The 22889-nt window shown below is 45.5% G+C and overlaps 1 protein-coding gene across 6 annotated transcripts in view; it reads left to right on the top strand.

Annotated features, from left to right (window-relative positions):
- The first annotated feature begins 1099 nt into the window (after positions 1-1099).
- Positions 1100-22889, top strand: part of FRMD1 (FERM domain containing 1) — a 40780-nt gene continuing 18990 nt past the window's right edge. For 2 of the 6 annotated variants that reach the window (XM_039569614.1, XM_039569609.1), the window contains exons 1-3: positions 1100-1210; positions 11270-11434; positions 16182-16272. In XM_039569614.1, coding sequence (XP_039425548.1) covers positions 11339-11434; positions 16182-16272 — 187 coding nt within the window. In that variant the 5' untranslated portion in view covers positions 1100-1210; positions 11270-11338. Of the gene's footprint in view, positions 1211-2303; positions 2394-7255; positions 7307-7708; positions 7744-11269; positions 11435-16181; positions 16273-21678; positions 21780-22889 lie in introns of those variants that run through there. The other 4 variants (XM_039569611.1, XM_039569613.1, XM_039569612.1 and 1 more) reach the window with 4 other exon arrangements.

Raw genomic sequence — 22889 nt, 5'->3', positions numbered from 1 at the left:
CAACTACATGGATCAGTCTTGGCTTAATAAAAGGACAAGCCATGAAAAACTTCACCGTGGCCATTGGCAGTTGCCTCTGTTCATCTAGGACACACATCCCTGGAACCATCCCTGAAATGAGGTGCCTGCCCATTTGCTCAGATAATGAGTAAGACACCAATATTTTCTGTCAGAAGACTGCTGTGGGATAAGATGCACCCTGTGCTCACAGAGCAGCCTCACTGTTACAGTCCAGCTGGGAAGAGGCAAAAGTAAGCTGTCCTCTTTATTATCCATGCCAGCAAGGCTGAGATTTTAGCCAGTCTCATGTCCAACCTCAAATGCAAGCTTAAAACCTGGAAGTGCAGGTGACCTGGTGCCCTGCTTCCCTCACCCTGTCAGGTGGCCATGTCAGACCAGCAGTCAGACTCACTCTTGTGGTTCCTCCCGAGAAAATCTCAATTTTTTTGCTATGGAGTTGTGCAATACTGTGCAAAAGCCTTCCCACCTGCTCTCCTGCCCAGCTCCCATGCTGGCTGCATCTTCACATGCAACTGAATAGGTGGGGAAATTGAGCAACAACCTACTCGTGAGGGAGCAACACAACAGAACTTGAAATTATGTCAGCCTTCTTTCAGAAAATTACTACATTAGAAAGCAGATTATAGATTTATAGCAGATTATATACAGAAGAGGGAGAGAAACAAGAAGGTTTATGCCATGCGTGCAGCACACCACCTTCTTCCCGTGCACTGTGGCTCCCAGCGCCTGAAACTCCAGGCGCGGAGTTCCCAGATCCGATCCCGACTCTTAAACTGCACCTCTTTACGATTTGTGCCGTCTCCCCCTGACAGCACCGCCCAGCCACCCGGACCGAGTTACAGTGACTTGCTGTGGTCACTCTTAATTGCAGTTTCCCCTACGCAAACTTCACTGCTGCCAGTACGGTGCACTGAGTACCCTCCGAGAACAAAATCGCCCCGCTGCCCCCCAGCAGCCCCTCGCCACTGCACGCAGAGCGGCCCCCCCGTTAGCCGCCCCGGCACACCCCGCCCGTCCGTCCCGCCCCCGCCGCTCCCCCTCCCCGTGTGCCGCCCCGCCTGGCCCCGCCCCACCGCCGGTCCTCCCCCAGGGCTCCGGCGTGCGCCCGCTGCCTGCCCCGCTGCCTCGGTGGGCGCTGGATGCTGCACCGGAGAGGGCGGCGGAGCTCCGCGGCCAGGGTCATCCCGCGGTGAGTCCGCGGGCTCCGCTGTCGGGACAGCGGCGAGGGGGTGTCCCAGGGCTCCCGCGTCCCCCGGGACCCCCGCAGCACCGGTGGGGGGGGAGAGGGGGGCGGGCGCGGTCCCGCTGAGCTGCCGGGGGACAAAGACGAGGGGGACGGGTCCCGGGTGCGGGGCGGGAGCGGCCGTGGGGAGCGGTGCCGGCGGAGCCCCTGGGCGCGGTGCTGCTGCGGCCGGCGCTGCGAGCGCAGAGACCCGCGGGGTGAGGGCGCTGGGACGGGGGTGCGCTGCCCGCTGAGCCGGGAGAGGCTCCGTGCTGCGGCGGTCGGTCCCACCGCGCGGCAGCCGCTGTGAAAGTATATTTACAACTTTGTGGCTGGATGGGCGGTGCGAGCTTCGCCCGGAGCGATCTCCGGCTGTGTCAGGCTATCAAGGGGCTTTCCCGTCAGAGCCACCGCCGGGGGTGTCGCTGGACACTCGTGGCTGCTGCTCCTCCCGGACGGAGGCAGCGGGAGCGGGCAGGCACAGGCTGGGGACAGGAGCGAGCGGGACTCTGGAGCAGCCTGGAGTCGTGGTAACTTATCTGTCCCTCGGTGTCGTGGACCGGGCGCTGCCGGTGGGTCTTGCCGGTGCTGGATGATGGGATGATGCTGGGGCGGGATCAGCAATACACCGGCTGAGCGACGGGAGACACCCGAGGCGGCTGGCCGTGTCCCAGCGAGCTCCCGTGGGGCCGTACGATGGCACGAGTGTGGGACGCGTCCCAGCTGGTGCTCGGTTGGCTGCCACCTGCCTCGCAGGTGCCGAGGGAGAGTGACGGGGACACGGCCCCGCGGGTCCCCCCCCGCTGTGGTGCAGCACTTGGGCGGCCTCCTCCGTGGGGCAGCCTCGGGGGCGAGGGGCTGGAGGCATCTCGTGGGGCTGGTCTGGGTGGTCTGACAGCCGTGAGGGACTTGATGCACCCGTACGGGGCGGGACGGGGAAGGAGGAGAGTGTCCCAGCAGGTGTGTGCGCGGGAGAAGGGGTGGGCGTCAGAAGGGAAAAAGTCTCCATACCTCGTTGTTTCTTCACCTCTTGGAATTCTTTTTTGGTAACGATTTACAGAGAAAGGCTTTGGGTTTCCTGTGCTGAGAAGTCGTCATCGTCTGCATCGAGAGATGTTTCCCCTGCTGTTCGGCAGTGACAGGCTCTCAGGTTAACTCCCCTGTGGCATTTAAAATGCACATCTGTGTTTTTCCACCACACCAGAAAACTAGCACACTGTCTGAACCTTGTCCCTTCTTCAGAGTACTGCTGTGATGCCTGGGCCCTGGCAATAAATATTTCAGATATGTTTTTAAAAACCCAAACCAGGAAACCACAACTGTTTGGACATTGGTGACCCATTAATTTGTTTAGCTTTTTTAATTTTTATTTTGTTCCTGGAAAACTTGGAATGACAACAGAATGCCTTTGCTTCACTGTTGTTTATCCCTCCCATTTAATTGTTGTACAATTAAACACTCTTAATCAAAGTGTTCTGGTTTCAGCACTGGTGATGATGGGAGTCTGTGAAGTAGCCTGTGTTTTGGCTTCAGATGAGAAGTGCCATATCAGAAAAAAATGGAATCCAAAAGGCAGGCAGGGGTTGTGTTCCTCTTGTAGAGATCACCTTAAGGAAGAAAAGAGGGGAGGAAACAAAAAAAGACAAAAATAAGTCTACACAATGCTATTGAAGAACATGAGTTGTAGTGAATCTTTGCAGTGGTTTACCAAAAAAATACTATCTGTGCTTTTTGGACAGTTTGTTTTCCTCTTAGAATTTTTGTTGTTGTTAGCTGGATTTTTAAACAAACTTGATAAAATGGGATAAACAACTGTGACACCAAAAATATTTGGATACACATGTGGTTTTCTCTTGTAAGTCTTTTTTTTGATAGAAGTTTTTAGACAGCAGGTGAGGGCCATTATTATGGGTGAATTTGTGTGGGGTTTTTTTTTGTTAGAGTTTGGGTTGGTTTTTTGTTTTTTTTTAATCAAAGCTGATAGCACTTTAAAGCTACAGCACTTTTCTGTTCCCAACACTGCAGGTAAAAAGCATATGAATCCAGTGATTAGCTCTCTATCAGTTGGCTTTTGTAGTAAAGTCGTTGCCCCACAGTTCCTCCAATGTGGGATAATGTAAATGACTTGCATGCTTACTATGCTCCAGGGTTACACTTCTTTTCTTGCAGAAAGTCCTGTGTTCCTGTGCTGCTGCTTGATTATCTTAGTGATGTTAAGCAGTGGTACCTTCATTCGTAGTGCGTGGTTAGTAACTGAGCACAGACAAACGGTGGGCTTGGCCCAAACAAAATCCTCTGACAAGGAGGAACTCCTCCCTGGAGAATTGCAGGAGAAGATGATTTGCTTGTTCTTTAACAATTTCTTATGTTTGCTTTTTCTTTTTTTTCCCCCTCTATTTCCTCTTTTTGCACAATTCTGCATCACCTCAAAAATGCAGCACTCTGTAAGGCTGGGGGGTTTTTTTGTTCTCTTTCTGGTTTTGTCTGTGTCTTCCCATTTCCCCATTGCTTTGCTGATGTCTGACAGTGTGCAGTCTCTGAAACTGCATCTAATCATAAAGACCTTGCTGTTTGTGTTAATTTTATCAAGGTATTGGCAGATTGGCATTTTCACACTTGTAAAGAGGCAAGCTATGTTCCAGGTGCAGTTTTATCTATTCTTTTTGTCCACTTCACATAAATCAGCACTCCTCTCTGCTCGGAATATGTTCAAGACTAGCCGTACACTTGAGGGGGGAAAAAGTTAGAAGCAAACTGATGCGAAGGTGCCTAGTTGGTCTGAATATTTAGATAGTGATTCAGATGCAATGAGATCAGCAGTGGACTTTCCCCTTCCTCAGGGGAAGCAAGCCAATTTAATTTTTTTAACCTGGTTATTGCTGGCAGCAAAGCTATTACTACTCAGAAGAATTTGTTACATTGTTTAAAAAAAGCATGTTTCCTTATTTGTCCTGCTACTCAAGGTATTGCTTGTGAAATTACAATTGTGCTTTGCTCTTTATTTATTTGTTTAATAAATACTTCATAGTCTGCTGCTTCTATAACTGTTACAAGATCTTGGTGAGAATAGAAATGAAGAAAATTTTGGACAGCTCTGCAAAGTACTTCTGGAGTCTTAGGGATACATACCAAATCAGTCCAGCCTAGCTCAAGTCAAAAATACTATCCCTGTAAAACAACTTGTGCAAAGACAGGCTTGTAGAAGAGTATCTCTCATCTGTTGTGCTTGAGGCAAGAGTATAATAGATCCCCTTGGGAGAAATCCTGTTTATAGCCTTGGTAGACTAAAAATGGAATATGTTTCCAGTTGGAGAATTAACTGATAGGCTTCTGGGTCAGGAGGTGTCGTGCATTTGCAATCTGTACGTAGGAAGGTGCTTTTCTTTTGCCAGTCAAGAAACCAGGTCTTTCTGTTGCCCTCCCTGCTCTTCCTGAGTTTCCTTACAGTTGCAATGGCTGTGAAGGAAGCCTCACTTTCCCTTATTGCAAAGAAATTGCTGCCTGTACTTTGCCTCTCCTGTTTCCCATAGATAGAAAAGATGAATGGTCTTTACTAAAGATTGCACTACATGGCACTGGAGTGCTAAATTGAAGTATTTTTGTTGTTCTTCTTCACACTGAGGTCCTGGACCGGCATTGTCTTCACTGCTCTCCTGGCTGTGTGTATGTATGCCCATAAATGAGATTTCCTAAGGGTCCATCTGAAAAGAGACATGTCCGTGTGTTTGAGGGGTGGTAAGGTTGCTGTGGCTGAATGGCTATTCCAGAAATTCACTTATCTTAACATTTGCAAGATGTCATGTGATGTGTCTTGGGGATCCAGCTGAGAAAATGGAGCTTGGCATTTCTGAGCAGGCTTCCTTTGCAGCTGCTCTTTGTGAGATGTAATGGATACTGAGGCTGGCTCATGCCCAATCCCATGTTTTGCTGGTTCTTTCTTTTGCTTCTTCAGTTGCCTAGGCCAATTGATACCTTAAATTGCCACTTAGTCTTTAATTAATGTGCTTGGTGTATGAAGTATGAGGAATACTTAAAAGTGATTGGTATTGAATAAACAAGTCCATTAGTAGATTATGCAGGAGTAACGAAATTCATTGCAATGAGAAACTACATCTTGGTAGAGGGATGCAATAGGGTACATACTACTACTTTTACCAGTCAGTGAAAAGGAAGGATCAGTTGATCCATTGATCTTGCCACAACAAGATTGTTTGATTTCCCAGGAAAAAAAACATGCTGGAAAGGAATTGCATGCCCTAGATGCAGACTTTATTGTTTGGGTGTTCTTTAAAACATGTACATTACTAAGTTTTGCATGTGCTTCTGATAAAATAATGTGTTTTAAAAGTCTGCATGTTTTTGTGTACAAAAATTCAAAGCCACTTTCCATCACTTGGAAGAGATGGAAAAACATAATGCCTCTGAGATCCTAATTTGTCCCTTTTTGCCTGAAGCCTTTAATACTCATTGTCTATTTCTTTCAAAGAGCTCCTGGACTCAGTTTTGGTTTCAGGTGAATATTAAGTTCATAAAGTGCTTCATGTTGTGCTGTCCTCAAAGGGAGTAAACTTCTGGGGAGCTTTTTTCATCCCATGGGAGAGGTGGATGGAAGCGTGGCAGCTACCCTGCATGGTCCTGCAACCATTGCCCTGCCCTTGTGCTTCCAAGCGCTGCAGGAGCAACTCCTTTGGTGCTCTGTCCTTTGTTAAGCATTTTTTCCTCTCCTTGAGGGCTAGGTAGTGCACCCAAAAACATGAGTCACTTTTATTTGGCTGCAAGAGAATGCCACCATCCCTGGGTTAGGAGAGCTGTGCCTGTCTTTGAGTTTAAGGGCTAGGGCAGCCTACAGACAGTAGCATAGCAGCATGGTCCCAGGTTGGGGATGGGTGTCCATGGAATTTTGAGAGATCCCTTCTTCCTAAGCACAGCAGCCACATTTTGGGGGGTGCAGACCAGAAGAGTTACAAGCACCAGAGCACGCTTCCTGTTCTAGAGCTTGCTTGTGCTGCTTGAAGTGGGGCAGGAAGACTTTGTAGCACAAAGGGGGGGGGGGGTGTGAGCAGTCATGCCTAACTAAGAGCTGCATCTAATCCTGCAATGAAGACTAGTGAGAAAGCATTTTCCTTGCTATTGTTAAAGCTCAGTGTCACCAAGGAGTGTTGCTTGTACAAAAAGAAAAAAGGATGTTGGTATCTAAGACCAATGCTCAGTGATTTCTCCATTTGTCACGTCTGCTTGGGTTCACAGCCTTGGAGTTTTTGAAGGCATCTTGCATTGCACCTCTTGCAAATCCTAAAGGAAAGGTGGGAGCCAGGCCCACATGCCTCCCCTGTGAGAGGACTGTGGTCAGACCTGACCAGATGCAGAAGGCCTGCTGCAGTTGTATCTACCACTTCTGTAGGCTGAAGCCAGTTGTCTCTGCTGTCAGTGTTGCACCTGTCCACAGCCAAGCTGCACTGGTTCTGGAATCCAGTTCTTCAGATCACCCAAGTGACTGGGAGGTGTTTTGGTATTCCTTGTTCAACGGCTTTGAATAGGGGTTTCCTACTAAGTAGTGCTCAGTTTTTGAAGACAGGTGTGTATTTTACCCCAAAAGCAGTGTGTGGATACCAAATTTGGTACCTTAGCTCCTTGTGGCATCTTTGCCCTTGGTTGTGTTGAGCTAGTCCTGGAATGGTGCTGAGGTAGACACATTTGAAAAGTCAATGTGCTTCTGGGAATTTGCTGCAGGATGTGACCTAGTTGTCCTGACTGCTGGTCACAGGTGGCACATTTGACATCATCTTACAGCCATGACATAAAACTATTTAGCTTCAGTCTTGTTTTCTGCCCTGACAAGTGACTTTGTTTCTGCTCCTTCCTGGTTGATGCATCTTCTCAGAGAAATTTTCATCATCACAGGGGTTAGTCAAAGGAGGTGGGTGGAGTTTTTTTTAAATTGCTGAGAAAGGCTTTTGCATGCTATCACGACAGCTTTTACTTGCTCAGGCTCTTTCTTACTCTGTTTTGCAGATAGTACTGGTGCCCTACAGTGTGCGTCTGAGGGGACAAAATACCTGGAAGGTGAGGGGGGTTTTCAGTTTTACGACTGTGTTTCATCATGAGTACAAGGCAGCCCAAGTGTGGGTTGCTGCCAAAGGCAGATTTGTTTCCAGGCAGTTGCCTGTCTGTCTTGCTGCAGGACTGCCTTAATTAAAGCTGCTTAAGCTGTTTGTGAAACTGCAGCCTAAGAGTCTGGTGTTCTTAGAAGCCTAAGACATCTCTGGATGATGTCTGGAAAATATTAAGAAGAGTCTTAATGTTTCTGGACAATTTTTTCTGAGAGGCCGTAGGGCCACTGTGGTAAGGTTTCATCAGGAAGATGCTCAGTGCTCATTCTATATCAGCTCTAGCAAAGGCAGATGTTTTACTGTAATAAACCTTAAAAAGCCTGTTTTCAGGTGTTTGTGCTTTTTTTTTTGATAGATGAGAACTTTGTTGTGCTTTGCTACTCTGAGTTGGTAAATTATGGCTCGTTCATCTATTCCCTTTATCCCCTTGAGATGTGGTTGTGGCTGTACCTAGAGGCTGAAATGAGAATTAGGACCCAATTCGCTGTGGTGCTATGAACTAGTGTGTAAAATACAGTGGCATTCATTATATGAACCCACATGCTGTCTGGATGAGACCTTCTTCCAGACAGGCTGACGGTGTCATGGCCCCAAATTGTGGTGGCAGGACATCCTTGTGTCGTTGGGTATATGGGGGTGTGAGGTATTTTAGTGAGCCATCCTGCTGATACCTGAAGCAAACAGGGTCCTTCCTTCTCATTCAACTCCTCTTCTTCCTCCTGTGGAGGGCTCTGCTGCTCTTATCTGCCTTGCTGGGGCAAACCTCATCCATTCCTGCTTTGACCCAGCAAGTGCTGAGATTCTGGCCCTGTGCTGGGAGGCAACTTGAGGCTCTGTGGAGAGAGGAGGGGAAGATTTAATTGAGTTTTTATGACCACGTTTAAGCTGCTGAGTGAGAGAAGGCTTGAAGTTAATGACAGGCATGTTTTCCAAAGACCCTCTGCATGTGTGTTTAGGTAAAATAAACACTCCTAAATAAGCTGTGCCACCACTCTGGGCACTAATAAGCCTCCTGTCTGATACCAGAAGAATACAAATAAATAGTGGCTTTGACTGTTTTAATTGATAGACTTGCTGGGCCTTTGACCAAGCAATTACATCTCAAAATGCCCTTCTGCAGGGGCTAAAACATGAAGTGATGTTAGTTTAAAAAAGCAACACAATAAAAACAAACAACCTGTAGGATGTCCCAGAGGCTGATTATTGACTTCAGCTTTTATTAATTCATCTGCAGTGCATTTGCTGGAGCTTTTATGGTTTAATTGAGGTTAAGAGGTTGGAATCTATGGTAAACAAAAGGATGGCATATGGGCAGTCTGAAATTGTGTATGTTTAAGTAAGAGCATTCCTTCTGGTCACTTGTTTTCATTGGGCAGTTACTCTTGACTCACAACTTTTTAAAAAAAAGGTGTAAATATGCATTGCTAGCAAGTTAATGATTCATGATGTTTTATCACATCCTAGCATACCTCTGAAGAAGAGAAGGTTGAGCTGGGCTTGTGTTTGACCTCCCCATTCAGACTAAGGACATTTTTTCTTTAACCCCTTACCTGTCTTGGGAAGGTCCACAAGCTCATTTGTTTTGAATCATAAGAAGAAAAACACCTTCTCTCCTGCCTTTCTCACTTCTCTGTTCTGGGGGTCCACAGCTGTTCTCTTAAAAATTCAAATGGAAAAAGCAGGTGTGGGAAAGAACTTTCCTGAAGCTTTTTGTTATAGAGGCTGTGGGGAAGTGGGAGTCAGTTTCTTCAGCTGTCTAAAGGAATCTGTGTGCATGTGTTTGGGTTTTTTTTATGGTCACTTTTTTGTCCTGTTTTCAGTTCTGTTTTGAGCCCCACGAACATCTTCACTGGCTGTGGTATCCCCTTGTGAGAGAGAACGTGTACTGGCCAGTGCAGCCGTTTGACAATTAAGATAAACCTCCTTATGTTGAAAAGTTCATACTCCGAGGTCTTTATGCTGCTGATAAAGTTTATGGCACGAATTACATCAGCTGGCAGTAATAGTGGTGACCTGTTGCCCTCAAGTCATTCTGCAGACATCTGTAATTTATATACAGCTATTAATAGTGTGTAGTCCAGAGCCTAAGAGAGCATGTCAGAATAATTATATCAATAAGAGAAGATAAATCAGAATTTTCCTCTTAATATTTCAGTTAATAGCAGCTTTCACCTGTCCAGAAAGTCAAATGTGTTTTTCTCACTTGCTTTTAATTTAGAGCAATCTTTTTAAAATTCCTAGGTCTTGTTAAACTAAATACTTGTTCTGAAAAAAATACTTTAATAACCTCCTTGTCTGCATTTTTTTGTGTATTTCTATCTTATAAGGAATTCTCTACATAATTTGAATCAAAAATTGCTTTATTAAGAAGAATTGTACATGATGGTTCAGGGAAGGAGGTGCATGGAACAGCTTCTGTATTTGCAAAAGGACACTCCTGGATCTATCTTGTATTTGCTTTAAAAAAATAGTTTAAAAAAGAATTGATAACTTGAGTACAGAGTTGAAGGGAGAGGGATAAATCTAAGTTTCACTTGCTATACTCTATATGATAGTTTGCTTTTCCCATTTCCCAAACAAGAATTTGATTCAGTCATAATTTTCTCCTGAACCAGGACAAACATGACTTTAAACAAAAAATGCTTCTTAAACTTACCTGTAATCACATGCACACATGTACATGCATATATGTGTATGTGTGTTAGCATAACATGGCCTGCTTCCCTGCTGCCGATGCCTCATCTTTTATCCATTGTGCAGGGTGAAGGAAAAGCCCATGGCTCCCTTCACAGCCTGTCCCCTGAAAGTGGGCTGGGCTACGGGTGGTGGGAGAGGGTGGCACTGCCAGAGCCAGTGCGTGGGGCTGCCTTTGCTGGGGTCTGCCGCTGTGCTGGGGTGTGTGGGGACTTTGGGGGCAGGCATCAGCCAGCAGCACCTCTGTTGCTGGTGGGAGTCAGCCCAGTGTTGCTGGTGGGAGTCAGCCCCTTTGCTCAGGGCAGCTGGGGGTTGACTTGCATCAAATCTTGTATGGGGATGGAGTGGACCCCGTGGTTGGTCTCTGCAGGCATTGATACCTAACCCACCCTCAAGGAGCCTCTCCCCTTCCTGAAGGATTCATCAGGTGCCACAGGATACTTCCTTGAGAGGAATGCTGAGAGCATTGGAGAGGAGAGGACTGTACACAAAATGGAACAAGTTGCTGAGGAAACAGTCTAACCTAGCTGTAAAGTGAAGATGATGTTGGCTACTGTGTGTTTGGCTGCAAAGAAAACTCATCCCTTATTTCTGTTAATATCTGAACTTCACCTGGAAGTTGCTAGTGCAGCCTAGGCTCAGTCCTTGAGAGAGGAGGTTGGCAGTGCTTGCCTCACAAAAGGTGTTATACAGCGGCTCAGCCTTGTGAGTGTTGTGTTCCACGTCCTCCTTTGAGTTGAGGTGTAGAGGATTTCAGGCGGTGGTTTCCCAGGGAGTAGGGATGGAGTGAGGGGGAGGACAGCATAGATGAAGTTCGCTGCACTGACATGTGCCTGCTGACAGCCCATTGAAATCTCTGCTTTGGGAGAGAGTGAGGTCCCTGGCTGAAGGATGGGGCACTCCCCTATGTCATGAGTGTTTTCAGGCAGTGGCCCAAGGTGCCACCTGCCTTATCACTTACATGAGTCTGGAAACCTTGAGTCTGGTTTGTTATTCCAGGGAGCCTTCATTGCTTTATGGCACTCTCCTGGGACTTTCAAGCTGTTTAAAAGCTTGATGCTGCCTGGTTTGTGCTGTGATGCTGGTGGAAACACTGACTGTCCCTGGAAAATGGATGACTGTTGGGAGTGGTTTTGTTTTTAAACATCTCATCGCATGCATGCTGTGAGCTGCTCCCAGTGCCAACAGAAGTACGGCACTGATGCTCTTGCCTTTTCAACAGGTACATGGGATGAAGGGAGCCTGACACCCATCTGGAGAGGAGACCCCAGCCCCTGTGGAGCTGCCCACCATGAGCAGGGCACTGCTGGCAGGCAGGATGCAGCCAGAGGTCCGGAGCGTCTGCGTCTTCCTGCCCACCCGTGAGCAGCTCAGCCTGGCCGTCGGGGTGAGTGGCCGGGAGAGGGGCCGGGAGGTCGCTGCATCGAAGCCACAGTTCAGTTTTGTTAGTTCCCATTGTTCTCCCAAAAGCCTGGTGCTGGTCTGCTGACCGAAAGGCTATTAGCCAGCTTAGGGTAATTGGTGCTCCGTTTTCTAATTGGGCAGCTTCAACGCATTCACAGAGTTCATTAAAAGTCATGGCTGTGTTGTAGGATGGGGGTCTCCTCTGCTCTTTTTCTGTTATTTACTTATTATTAACTCTGAGTGGTTTTGCTGCTCATAATAATCCAGCATTTTTAAAAAATTGAACCTGAAATACCTTGAGTAGTTAGCAAGTGTACCCAACACGTGACCGTTTACTCTTGTAAAGAATCCAGCTATCCCTGGTTTTGATAGCCTGCAGATCCCTTCAAAGAGTCTAAGGCAAACAGCCATTGAGGGTGGGGGTTTTCCCTCCTCTTGAATACTTGTACACATTAAAAAAATCGAGGTAAGTCGCTTCATTTCTTCAATTGCTGTCTTGAATGCCTCAAAGTGTGCACGAGTGACAGAAGGGCCGGCTCAGCTGGCAGCCCAGGGTGGCACGGTGTCTGCACAGCACGGTGCTTCTTTGTGCAGCGCCGGCTGCTCCTTGAACTTGTGAGAAACTGAGCTGACAAGAGGCACTTGGCGCTCAGAGGACAAGCAAGTCTCAAAGATAAGTGCTCTCTTGTGAGCGTGTGCGTGCACTCATGTGTGGGCTGGGGAGATTTGGCTTTGTTTTGGGTAGGTTTTTTCCCCCGCTTTGGGATGAGGAGGGGGAGAAGACAGTTGAGGTGAACTTATTTTAAGTACTTGATTGAAATGGTGGCTTTTGAAACTATGCGTGCTAATCTTCAAAATCCATGCCGGAATTTTCCTACCTGCTGTGTGTAAGTGTAGTGTCCTTAACTGAAACAGCCCCAAGGGCTGGATGGAATAAAGCTTTAAGAGCAAAATCTGGGACGCTCTGCTTCTAGGTTACTGGTTCAAACCCAGCCCATCCACTGCCCCAGAAGGCTTTTGCAATCTGCTGGCTTTTGTGCAAGGCAGAAAACGATGATTTAATTAAGTTCTTGGCAGCAGGTGTACAGGCCTGGGTAATGGTCTGTTGCAGCTGACCCTAAATCTCACCTTCTTATAGCTCTTATCAGGGAGGCTAAAGATGGGACATAGCGGAGCTGCCGGCCATGGGGAAGGAGCAGGCTGGCATGCAGGAGGGCAGTGCACCAGCAGGGCTGTCACTGCTCCTCGCTGCCTGTGCCTGAACAGAGCACACAGCTGTTCCTTCACCAATGGTTCATGCTCCGGTATATCACAAAAACCTGCAGTTTATTGTAAAATAAATTTGGGGTGAGAAAGATCGAGTCCAGCCATAAACATGACACTGCCAAGTCCACCACTAAACCAGGTTTCTAAATGCTACATCTGCATGTCTCTTTTAAAACCTCCAAAATATTTAATAAGCATAAGAAATGGTCTTTTGGATTGACCCCTGACAGGGACAGAGGAAAAGTGCTGTGTCCCCTCCTGTTCCCCTGTCCTGTCCCAGCCTGATGCCCCTCCAAAGAGCTGGGGTGCCTTGTGCATCACCATGTTGTGCTGCAGAGGAATCCTCCACAACACCTCTTTGTATTCATTTTAAAGACATTCACCCTTGTCATTTTTGATGCCCCTTTCTTTTGTGTCTGGGACGTTGGGAAAGTATGTACTTGGGGATGCCTGCGTCTGAAAGGGAATAGCTGCCTGGGCCAAAACATGAGACCTCAACACACAGTTGTGTCCTAATTGCATAGAGAGTGAAACATGGCCTGTTACAGCTGGGCACGTCACCAGAAACAGCTTTTCATTTGGCTTTTGACTTTACCACAACATTTATTCAAAATAGCAACAAAAATTAAGATTTCATAGCTGGAGAGATCTTTCTTTTTTGAAGAAACATCAAGGCAATTTTCTAGTGAAGTTGGTAGAACCCAAATGTAATTACCACAACCACAGATGATACTTTTGTGCATTTATTAGGATAATAATGCCACTACTAAAGATTTCCAAAGCCTTTTAACCTCTTCAGTGTGGAATGCAAATACTAAACAAGCTTGCAGCTCAGTGAGGTAGGTAGGGATGGTTATCTTTCCAGCAGAATGAATTATAGATCCTTCCCATGATAAGCACAGTGTTTATGCAGGTAATTCCTCCCTCCCCCCTCCCATATAAATTCCACCCTTCCAGATAAGAGTTTACCTATATGTGTTTTATGTGGTCACATATAGATTTGAAGCCTGTCCTTTAAAATGGATTTGTCTTACACCCTTCACAAATAGTGCTGTTGAAGAGAGAAGAGCAGGAGCCATTTTAAATTCTCTTCCCCCACAATCGAGTATCTCTTAATTAACTTCGATGTCTACCTTTCTGAATGTACAAAGAATTTGGGGGGATAGTGAGGAGTAAAACTGCCTTCTTGGGACCAACTCTGAACATGAGGAGAAGCAGAGCAGTGAGGGGAACTAGTGGGTGCTGCAGCTTACCAGCTGCCCTGAGGAGGGCAAGGTAAAGTGGGAGAAATTTTTGGAGTGGAGGAAGTCTGGTGAGGTCCTGTGTGTTGGTGAATGGAAAGCATAGGTCTGAAGTCTTTCAGTTGTCCTGTGAACAGGAGAGCTGATGTTTCAAAACATATGTGCCAAGAAAAATAGACATAGGTAACTAATGCACACGAGTATCTGTGCACAGAATGACCTTGGAGTAGCAGTTACCTTCTGTAAAGTTCCATTTGATTTCACTTTGGACTGAATTTCACGTGCACAGAAGCCCTGAGCCTGACATGGGGCAAAGCTGTGTATCAGTGAAAGGAATGAGTCATAGCATTTCTGGGATCAATCTTGGCACAGGAACCATATGCATAGGGAGGAAAGTCCAAAGAGAAGCACACAGATGAAAAATGCAAAGAGAAGTATAGGTTGCTTTGAGCAGAGGGGAAAGTAGGAGGAGGGAACAGCAATTGCAAATGTAATTGGTATTGCATAGCCTTTAAGGCTGGGAGTAGAACTTGATACAAAAGGGAAGTGCCAAGAGGAGAAAGGACAAGGTGGTAGTCACATACCTGCTATGCAAGAAATCTGCTTCAACCACTGTTCAGAGCTGAATGCCACGAAACTGTCACTTGAAGTGCTCAGTTCCCTAGAATTAAGTACCTTAAAGCAGGTTTTTCTTCCCTTAGGTAGGAAAGCTTGCCACTTAGAAAATTCATCTCATTGTGTAGCATTTACAGGGGGTCCTGTGCTGCCAGTGGCTCTTGTATGCCCATAACCATTATGGCTAGAGATAGGTCACATCTTTCTTAGCAAATCCTTCCCAGGTAGGAGGACATGCTCAGAGCTTGCATCTTTGGCAAAGGGGACTGCTCTGTGCCAAACTTTACCTTCCAAATGTGTGTTCTTGGTGTCTGAGCAAACACTGCATTTAGGTGTGAGACAGGTGCAGTCTCACACGGAGACTCATAATATGATCCAGATGTGGGTTTGGGTCTTATCAGAACTGTGCACTACCTCCTCCCTGCTCAAAGCTTACACGTGTTTGCATTGGTGTAGTGCAGGCTTCAAAGCTCCTGATAAAACAGTACGGAGTATCTGGCTAGTGGTGCCTTGTCAAGTAGAAGAAAATGAGTACTTAAATGACCTCCTGTTTCCCATTGTCCATGTCTAGTGACATGGTACATCCTGGGGCAGGGAGGGGAGTGCAAGCCAGTTTCTGGGGTGTGTGGCATACCTACACTAAAAGAGCTTGAAAAATTAGGATGGTGATTGGTTTGTAGGAGAGTTAAGCAGTCAACTTCTGCCCTGTCATCTTTGTTGCTCGGTAGATAGCACTGCACTGTACCCTTCCAGGCACTGCTAATCCGCATCATCCAGCAGTGGGGTAATGAAATTCCAAGGTCCTGGCCCATTTTGCAGCTGCAATTGGCTGCACCCTGGCCTGAGCTGAGGTTGTCTGTGTCAGTGCCATTCTGTTCTCCCCATCTGCTCTTTCTCTGAACTGCTTCCCCTGTGCCTCTGTGGGCTGAGGGGTTTCCCTTCATGCCTGTGGTTTGTCTGTCAGTACTCCTGGGATGGTGCAGGGGGACAGGGGGAAATGAGGCTAGGAATGGGGGGACACTTAGTGGGGGACTCTTCCAATCACAGTACACATCCAGGTCTGCACATGCAGTTAACCAGAACCATGGTCCTTCTGGGAGAGCCTGTGCATTACAGAACACAGGGGTATTGGGAGGTCTCAGTGTGCAGGGAAACAGGCAAGGGCTTACAGGCTCTTGGTGACAGCTGCTGAAGATGAAGATGTTAATGGCTGTGTAACTAGAAGTCAGCAGGAGACAGAACACAAGCTCTTCTGTGAGGGGTACAGAGCAACCACATCTCTAACCTGCGAGCTGCTCAGTCTTGTGTTTGTTTGGGTACTTTTGTTCCTGGTTCTTCTGAATGAAAACTTTTGGGTTTGGTGGGTTTTTTTTCTCTTAACCTCTCAAAAAAAAATCTGCAAGAAGGCAGTATTTTCATTTCTGTAATTAGTAATGATTATTATATTGTGATAATAGCAATAATACTGAAAACAAAGCATGTTCTCTGGTGTGGTTGTGTTTGGGTATTCTGCTTTAGTACCCAAAAATGTATTGGCCTACATAAAAGAGAGTTGCTCCACCCAGGTGTGTGAGCCATCTGTAACGTTGGATTGGTTGTGTCTTTCAGGTCAAAGCCACTGGACAGGAGCTCTTTCAGCAAGTTTGTGATTTAGTGAAGATTAAAGAGCCTCACTTCTTTGGCCTCAGCATTGTTAAAAGTAAGCAAACTCAATGCACGAGCAAGTGACTTGGCAAACATCCACAGACCCGCTTGTGTATTTACAGTGTGTGCATATATACACAGTGGCTGTGCCTGCAGGGGGAATTTGATTGTAATAAGGTCACAAAGTATGTAGATTATGCAGAGCCTTCCCAGAGCTCTTTTGATCTTTGGTATGTGGGCAGACAAATTGAGTAAAGGGGGGGGCTTTTTTTCTCCACCTCTGTTCTTAGATTCCACCTCTTTGTGGGGCTTGCTTTCTCTCCTGTAGTGGGAGTTGCTAGTCAACATATTTGTTACTGTATTCAAAACTACAGGTATTGAACAGGAGGTGGATTTTAAAAGGACCTTGGAGCTGAAAGTGTTACTTCTGAAGTCACACATGAATAATGTGGCAGTGGGGAGGTGTAAGGGACTGAATGCATGTGTGGGACACATTGGGTTTTGAAATATCATATGGGAAATACAAAATTTCTTAGTCCATGAATTAAAGTCCAGTTTGCTTGGTCCTATGGCTTAGCTTTGGCCAGGAAATGGTGTTAAAGAAGCAAATTGATATGAGAGATCACATTTCTGGTATGGTGTGAGCATTGGCATTCCCTCCCACACCCCAACTCCTAGTAATTAGAAATGAATTTGTTGTCTTGTTTATCTTGCCTCCCCACATTTCCAAAAGCACTGAAAGACTTCTCTCTTCTCCAAAAACTTTCTCAAGTGTGTTATTTACTACTGCAATTCTAGAAATTTCATTGAAATTACAGTAGTCTTTTGTAAGTCCTTCTAAAGAAGATTTATTTTGCTTCTTTATAAATATGTGGGATAAAATAAGGGTATTTTTCTAAGTTTGTCTCATTTCCTTTATGCTCTCATTCTGTAAGAACTGCTTTTTCTGAGTGCAGCATTCAAACTGAGAGGAACATAAGCTTTTGATCTCCATAAGAGAGATTCCTTAAACCTGATATACCTGTGCTATAAACCAGCACAGTTTTTTTTAATGTGAGGAAGACCTGAATGCTCTTAACTTTTTTCACAAATCATCTATGTTTCTGAGTCCTCCCCTTTGTGACATTTTTTAACACCAGGTTTTGCCTATTCCACTTGCAGGACATCTTGGCTGAAATTGGAGCCCCTTTCCTGTCCTGGAAGACAGGGCAATTTCATTCCTATTTTTTTTTTTTAATTCTTCTCCTGTTCTTCTCATACTTCTTTCCCTTTTCTCTCCCTTCACAGGTATTTTCCATACCCTGCTTTTTCCTTTCCTCACACCTTTTCTGTAAAGCAGTTTCTTTCACCCTGTCAAGCACAGGGGTTCTAGTCCCAAAATACCCTGTTGTGGCAGATGCTTTTCAACCTGTTGGAAATGCATTGTAACCACTGCATCCCAAAGAGCATAGTAAAGCTGTTCTGACTGGACTTTAGAGTATATTGTCCACATCTTTAAGTGGAAAACAGTCTTCTCACTTCACAAAGATTCTTCTTTTTTAGAGCAGCTAATTCTTCCAGAAAGCTCTAAAAAGTCAAGGAAAAGAGTTACAGGAGTCCAGCAGCCTGAACTAACATCTCTTTTTTTTTTTGTTTGGGGGGGTTGGTTGTTCACTTTCCTGAAAGGAAATACTTTTTCTGTTCCACAACTTGATTTCTCCTCTGCCTTGTTTTGGTCAACAGACTGGTGATCATCTCCGTTGCTGCCTGTGGTAGCTGAGGTCTCGCTTCTATTGCAAATATAGCACTCTGTGTCTGGCATTTGGAAGTAGCCTTTAAGGCACTGCCTGCTTCTCAGGGATTTTTGACTTCACAACAAGCTTTCACCTCAAGAAAGGGAAGCTCTCAGGTCAGGTTGGGGGATGAGCTGGGTAAGTTTTGCATTCCCAGGGTTGCCTTGTGGGTGCTTAAGTCAAGTGCCTTGGCTGAGCAGCTAGTCAGTGTACATCCCACAGAGGCTGTGAAGGGGAGGCCTGGGCCTGGTCTGTGAGGAAAGGCTGAGTTAGGTATCCAAAAAATTGAGAGGAAGCATTGACATTTTTGAAAAGGTAATCCTTTCCTGCATCGTGGTTTCACCTCTGTGCTGCAGCTCCAAGAAGAAATTTTTAAAAAAATAGCCACCCTGTTTTAATAATGATATTTTTCCTGGTTTCTTAATGTGTGTTCATGTTTGGCAGTCTGATACTGCCACATGCAAAACAAGGTTTTCTAATCCACCTGCATCCATTACTTTGCTGCTAATTTGTCAACAAAACCCTGACTGTCAGCAGTAGCAACAGAATGAAAATTAAAGGATTTCTACAGAACTGTAGCCAATCACACTGCATGGATTATCTGGATTAGGAGCCCATTTGACCTGCAGACATTGTACAGATACACTAATGCTCAGTTGGTCTCATAGTAAGTGTGTGTGTGAGGGGGATAGGTTGGGGTCCTTAATCATAAACAGAAGTTTAACACCTAAGTGTGGCAAAAAGGAAAATGGCACTGCAAAGCACCATGCTAAGTACAAACCATGAATGCTGCAAGACCTAAGTTGTAGGTCTTGGAGCCTATTTCCCAGCATTTGATGCCTAAATATGTTGCATTCTCTTCTGGCTGTTGCAGATGCTGAGGGCAAGCTTCAGAATTAAAGGTAACAGTAATAGTGTCAGGGCAGAATTTTTCATCCCTTCTTCTCTTGAACTGTTTTTTATTGTCAAGAGGAAAACCAACCCAATATATTTGGGGAGAAAAAACGTTTCTGTAAGAAGTTGATCGCTTTGAAAATGTAATTCAGGAATGTGCATTAGTGGGAGGTCCCAGAAACCTTGGGTCATGTTGCTCTTCTAGTTTTGGCATGGATCATCACACAGGCTATAACTTGCGTGCTCCTGCTGCTGAAGTGCTTTTTTTTTTCTCCTTGTAGTTTGCTCAGTGAAAGATCCTGCAACCCTGCCAGGTTCAATCTGGTTCCATAGACTTCAGCAGCTGGGTCTTATACAGCAAATCCTCCTGCGGGGTCAACCTTATCTAGTGCCCTGCAGGAGGTTTCCCTCTTATTATCAGAAAGTGTGTGCAGCAACACATTCAGTCTTCTAAAACAAAACTGATTGTCAGCAAACAAAGAACAGCCAGCCTTCCTTTGTCATTATAACCCAGATCCCTTCAATCCTGAGTTTTGGGCAATGCCTTTCTAGAAGCAAACCTTGCTTGACCTAAGCAGATGGAAGCCTTCAATTGGGAAGGAACAAGACTGCAGCTCCTATACCCTCTGACTGTCTCTGTGTCTTCTTGTGATTTGTCAGGCTGGCTTTCTTACAAAACCAAATCCCCTGCCTCAAGGATAATACTTTGGTTTTTACAGCTGTGGCTGTTCACCTTGCCAGGCCCATGCTTCCCAGCACATGCTTACCAAGGAGCTCAGTGATTAACTCCACCAAAACCGCTCTGCCTCGAGTAAAAACTCTTCTGCATCTGTATATCCCCCAGTACTGAAGTTCATGGACAGAATATGCTACCATGTTATCTTTCTATTACATGGGTATCTCTTACAACAAAGGGTCTCTTAGGAGACAAATAACGAAAGTTATCTGAAATACCTTATAATGATTTCTACACACCAGTCCTTCCTCATTATCCCTGCTTCTTGTCTGTCCTCTCTTAAATCTGCTTGCATAGTTGAGTCTCCTTTGTGGATTTCTCCTGTATTCTAACCTAAGGTACAACTCTATTACAGTGACTTTCGTATCTCAAATGAGATAAATGCAATATAAGAAATGGACCACCTAAAGGGAATTGCAGGGGTTCAGATGTCCAAAGTACTCCTTGAAAGGACTTACGTGGTCTCCTCCTATGAAGGCAATTTTTTGCCTGTACCCGCTGTCAATCGTTCCTCCTTTGGTATCAGTACAACATCCAGCCAAGTGCTCTCCTGCCTGAGAATTGCAAGGCGTTTGTTTGCCCCTGGATAAGCAGCGCTGGAAATGGTTTTGCAGCTCTTCTTGTGCTTCTTCTTGTTCCACTGTGACACTGCTGAAGTCTGGAGATCTTTGCCTGGGCATGCCTTGTTGCTAAATATATTCTTGCAGTGCCTATCCATTACCAGGAATGAAGGAGCCTTTAGCTCAGTGTTCAGACCTCAGCAGTTCCTACAGCCACATGATCTCAGGCTTCTTGATACTGTCTCCTTTCATGCTACCCTCCACAGGCCTTGTGTCCATCCCAGCTAAAGTGACCTCAGCCACGACCTCCCTTGTTTTACTCCCAGCCTCTGTTGTGATTCTCCCCTTCACTTGAGATACATGTACTTTCCAGCTAAAGCTAAAAACACAAGTTTATCCTGAACCAAGTTTTTAGACCCTTTAGTAAACTAATCAACCAGGTATCAGAAAGTGGACAGCATTTCTTTCTACTGGCTTGAAAGGTAGCACCAGGAGCATCAAGAAGCCATATACAGGTGGTAGGAGCAGATGCCATGTGGATAGTGATTTTCCCAAATTACTAAGGCTTGGAAGCTTGGGAAGCTCCACATGCAAAAGGAGTGTGTAGTCAGTGTTTCTTCAATAAATAAACAAAAAAATCCATGCTGGTGCTCAGGTTACGTGAGGTCTACAGCATGTGTTGTGAGGTATTTTTTAGAGTGGGGGGGTGTTTGTTGTTTTTTGGTTTTTTTAAGCTTCAGCTCTCCCCTAACCCTAGCATCCTTCTGTCCTGCTCGTGCTCTTTCCTGTTGCACCTCAAGGGACATAGTGGTGTTGCCATGAAGCTTCTTGAAGCCTCTGGAAAAAGTTAAGTGCAATAGCCATGGATAATTTTTTCCCTTCTCTTTTAGGCAGAAAATGCTTGCTATGTGGAAATTTGGCTTTGCACTAATTCATATTTTATTTGAATCCTATTCTTCTGGAATGTCTAGTTGCATTACTAAATATACTTAGCCAAATTTGTTAGTGGGATCTTCCTGGCTGCCTTTGGGGCCTAAGCTCTGACTCTTGGTAGGACACCTTTGTGGAATTTCTTGGTGCTTTTAGGCCAAAATGGGCACAGGAGGAGAGCAGGTTTTTGGCATTCATCATTACTTAGCTTTTATGCAGAGAACTCACTTTTCATAAAAAATAAGATGAGGAGGAACTGGTTAATGCAAAATAATGGCCTTTAGGTTAACAATGACTTGGAACTGGTTTGGCCCTGTATTACAGCCATAATTTTCTATTCCCATTTTTCCTTCAGTGTAAATAATGCCTATTGTAAGTCTGCATCACTCACTGGAACTGTGTCACTTTTTTCTAACTGGGGACCTGGCCCATTATTTTTTTGCAACAATGCGTGTCCTATTTTTTTTTAAATACATAAAATGTGCTAAGCTAATATTGCAGAGTGGAAGTGTTTTTCATTTCTGGTAACTGCTTATTTTGAAATGTGATTTTTACAGCATAAATTTTCAATCTCATTTGAGAATTCTTAAAGGTGAAATTGGGAGAAATGTGTAAATTGCCTTACTGCAAGGGGCTGTCCAGATGCATTTCATGGGATTGCAGTGCACTGGTGAGTTGTTCCAGGTCTGGTATTTGTACACACAAACATGGGGGAACCTTTCAAGAGAAGCTGATGTATTTGTAAGATCACTTACAGTGCTGAGATGAGATTTATGAACTCGGTGTCGGTAGCTGCAGGTGGATGAGAGTGTATTTCTATGTGTGCATGCTTCTCAGTCAGCTTTTTGGTACTTTTCACTTGTCCTTCAGCTGAGGCCAGTGAAGCAATGACAGTTTGTACCTGCTGAGTATCCAGCCCTGTTTGGATCCACAGATCAAATTTATTCTTCCCTGGAAAGGAGGCCATCTGTGCATTTCTATATTGTCCTTTACAGCACTGCTCAGGGGTGCTGCAGTTTGGTGCCCTCATATCTGTTAGAGATGCTTATTTTCAGAGCAGACAGTTTTAGCATTTGGCAAAAGATCTCTTAGGTTTCATCACTAATCCAGTGTAAGGAAAAAAAAACCCAAAGCCATCCAGAAACCAGTAGGGCTGCGGAGGGAAAATACCTCCTTGTTTTTGTAGATGGAGTCTTACATTGCAGGTTGACATTCCAGCAATATTAACTTCATTAAGGCAGGAATGCAGTGCTGCATTCTCTCATGGGAGGGAGGATGCTGAGCTGGGCTGGGGAGGAGTGAGACCCCCAGGGAGAGATGATACTTTGGGGTGTCCTCCTGTAGCCTGGCTTATTCTTGTGGTTTATGTGCATCTCTCAGTAGGTCTGATGATAACCTGGAGTCTTCAGTTATGACATCTGGGCCCTCACAAAATCATCTCTAACCTAATGAACATGACAGATAAATAGGGGCTGTGGGGTGTGGGTAACAAATAGCTTTACTGTAGTGTAACTGTTCTGTCACACTTTTTCCCTTTCTGACTTAGTATTCAGGTGTGGTGGGATGGTTTGGGGTATGTCATTGTGCTTGCTGTTGCAATTTTTCCCTCCTGATTGAGGGATAATTAATGTGTTTCTCTGAATGCCTCTGGGCATGGGATCATTCTTGAGCCAGAAAGGAAAACTGACCCTTCAACTTGTTATAGCCTCTTCACGAGGTGTCAGCTAAAGAGCACAGTGCTGATGGAGGCAACACAGGCTTTACCCAGCACTGCTGTGCC

The sequence above is a fragment of the Corvus cornix genome, chromosome 3, assembly GCF_000738735.6.
Source record: "Corvus cornix cornix isolate S_Up_H32 chromosome 3, ASM73873v5, whole genome shotgun sequence".
In the NCBI taxonomy this organism is placed as follows: domain Eukaryota; kingdom Metazoa; phylum Chordata; class Aves; order Passeriformes; family Corvidae; genus Corvus; species Corvus cornix.
Note: the sequence above shows the minus strand (reverse complement) of the source record. Positions and strands in the feature narration are given on the sequence as shown.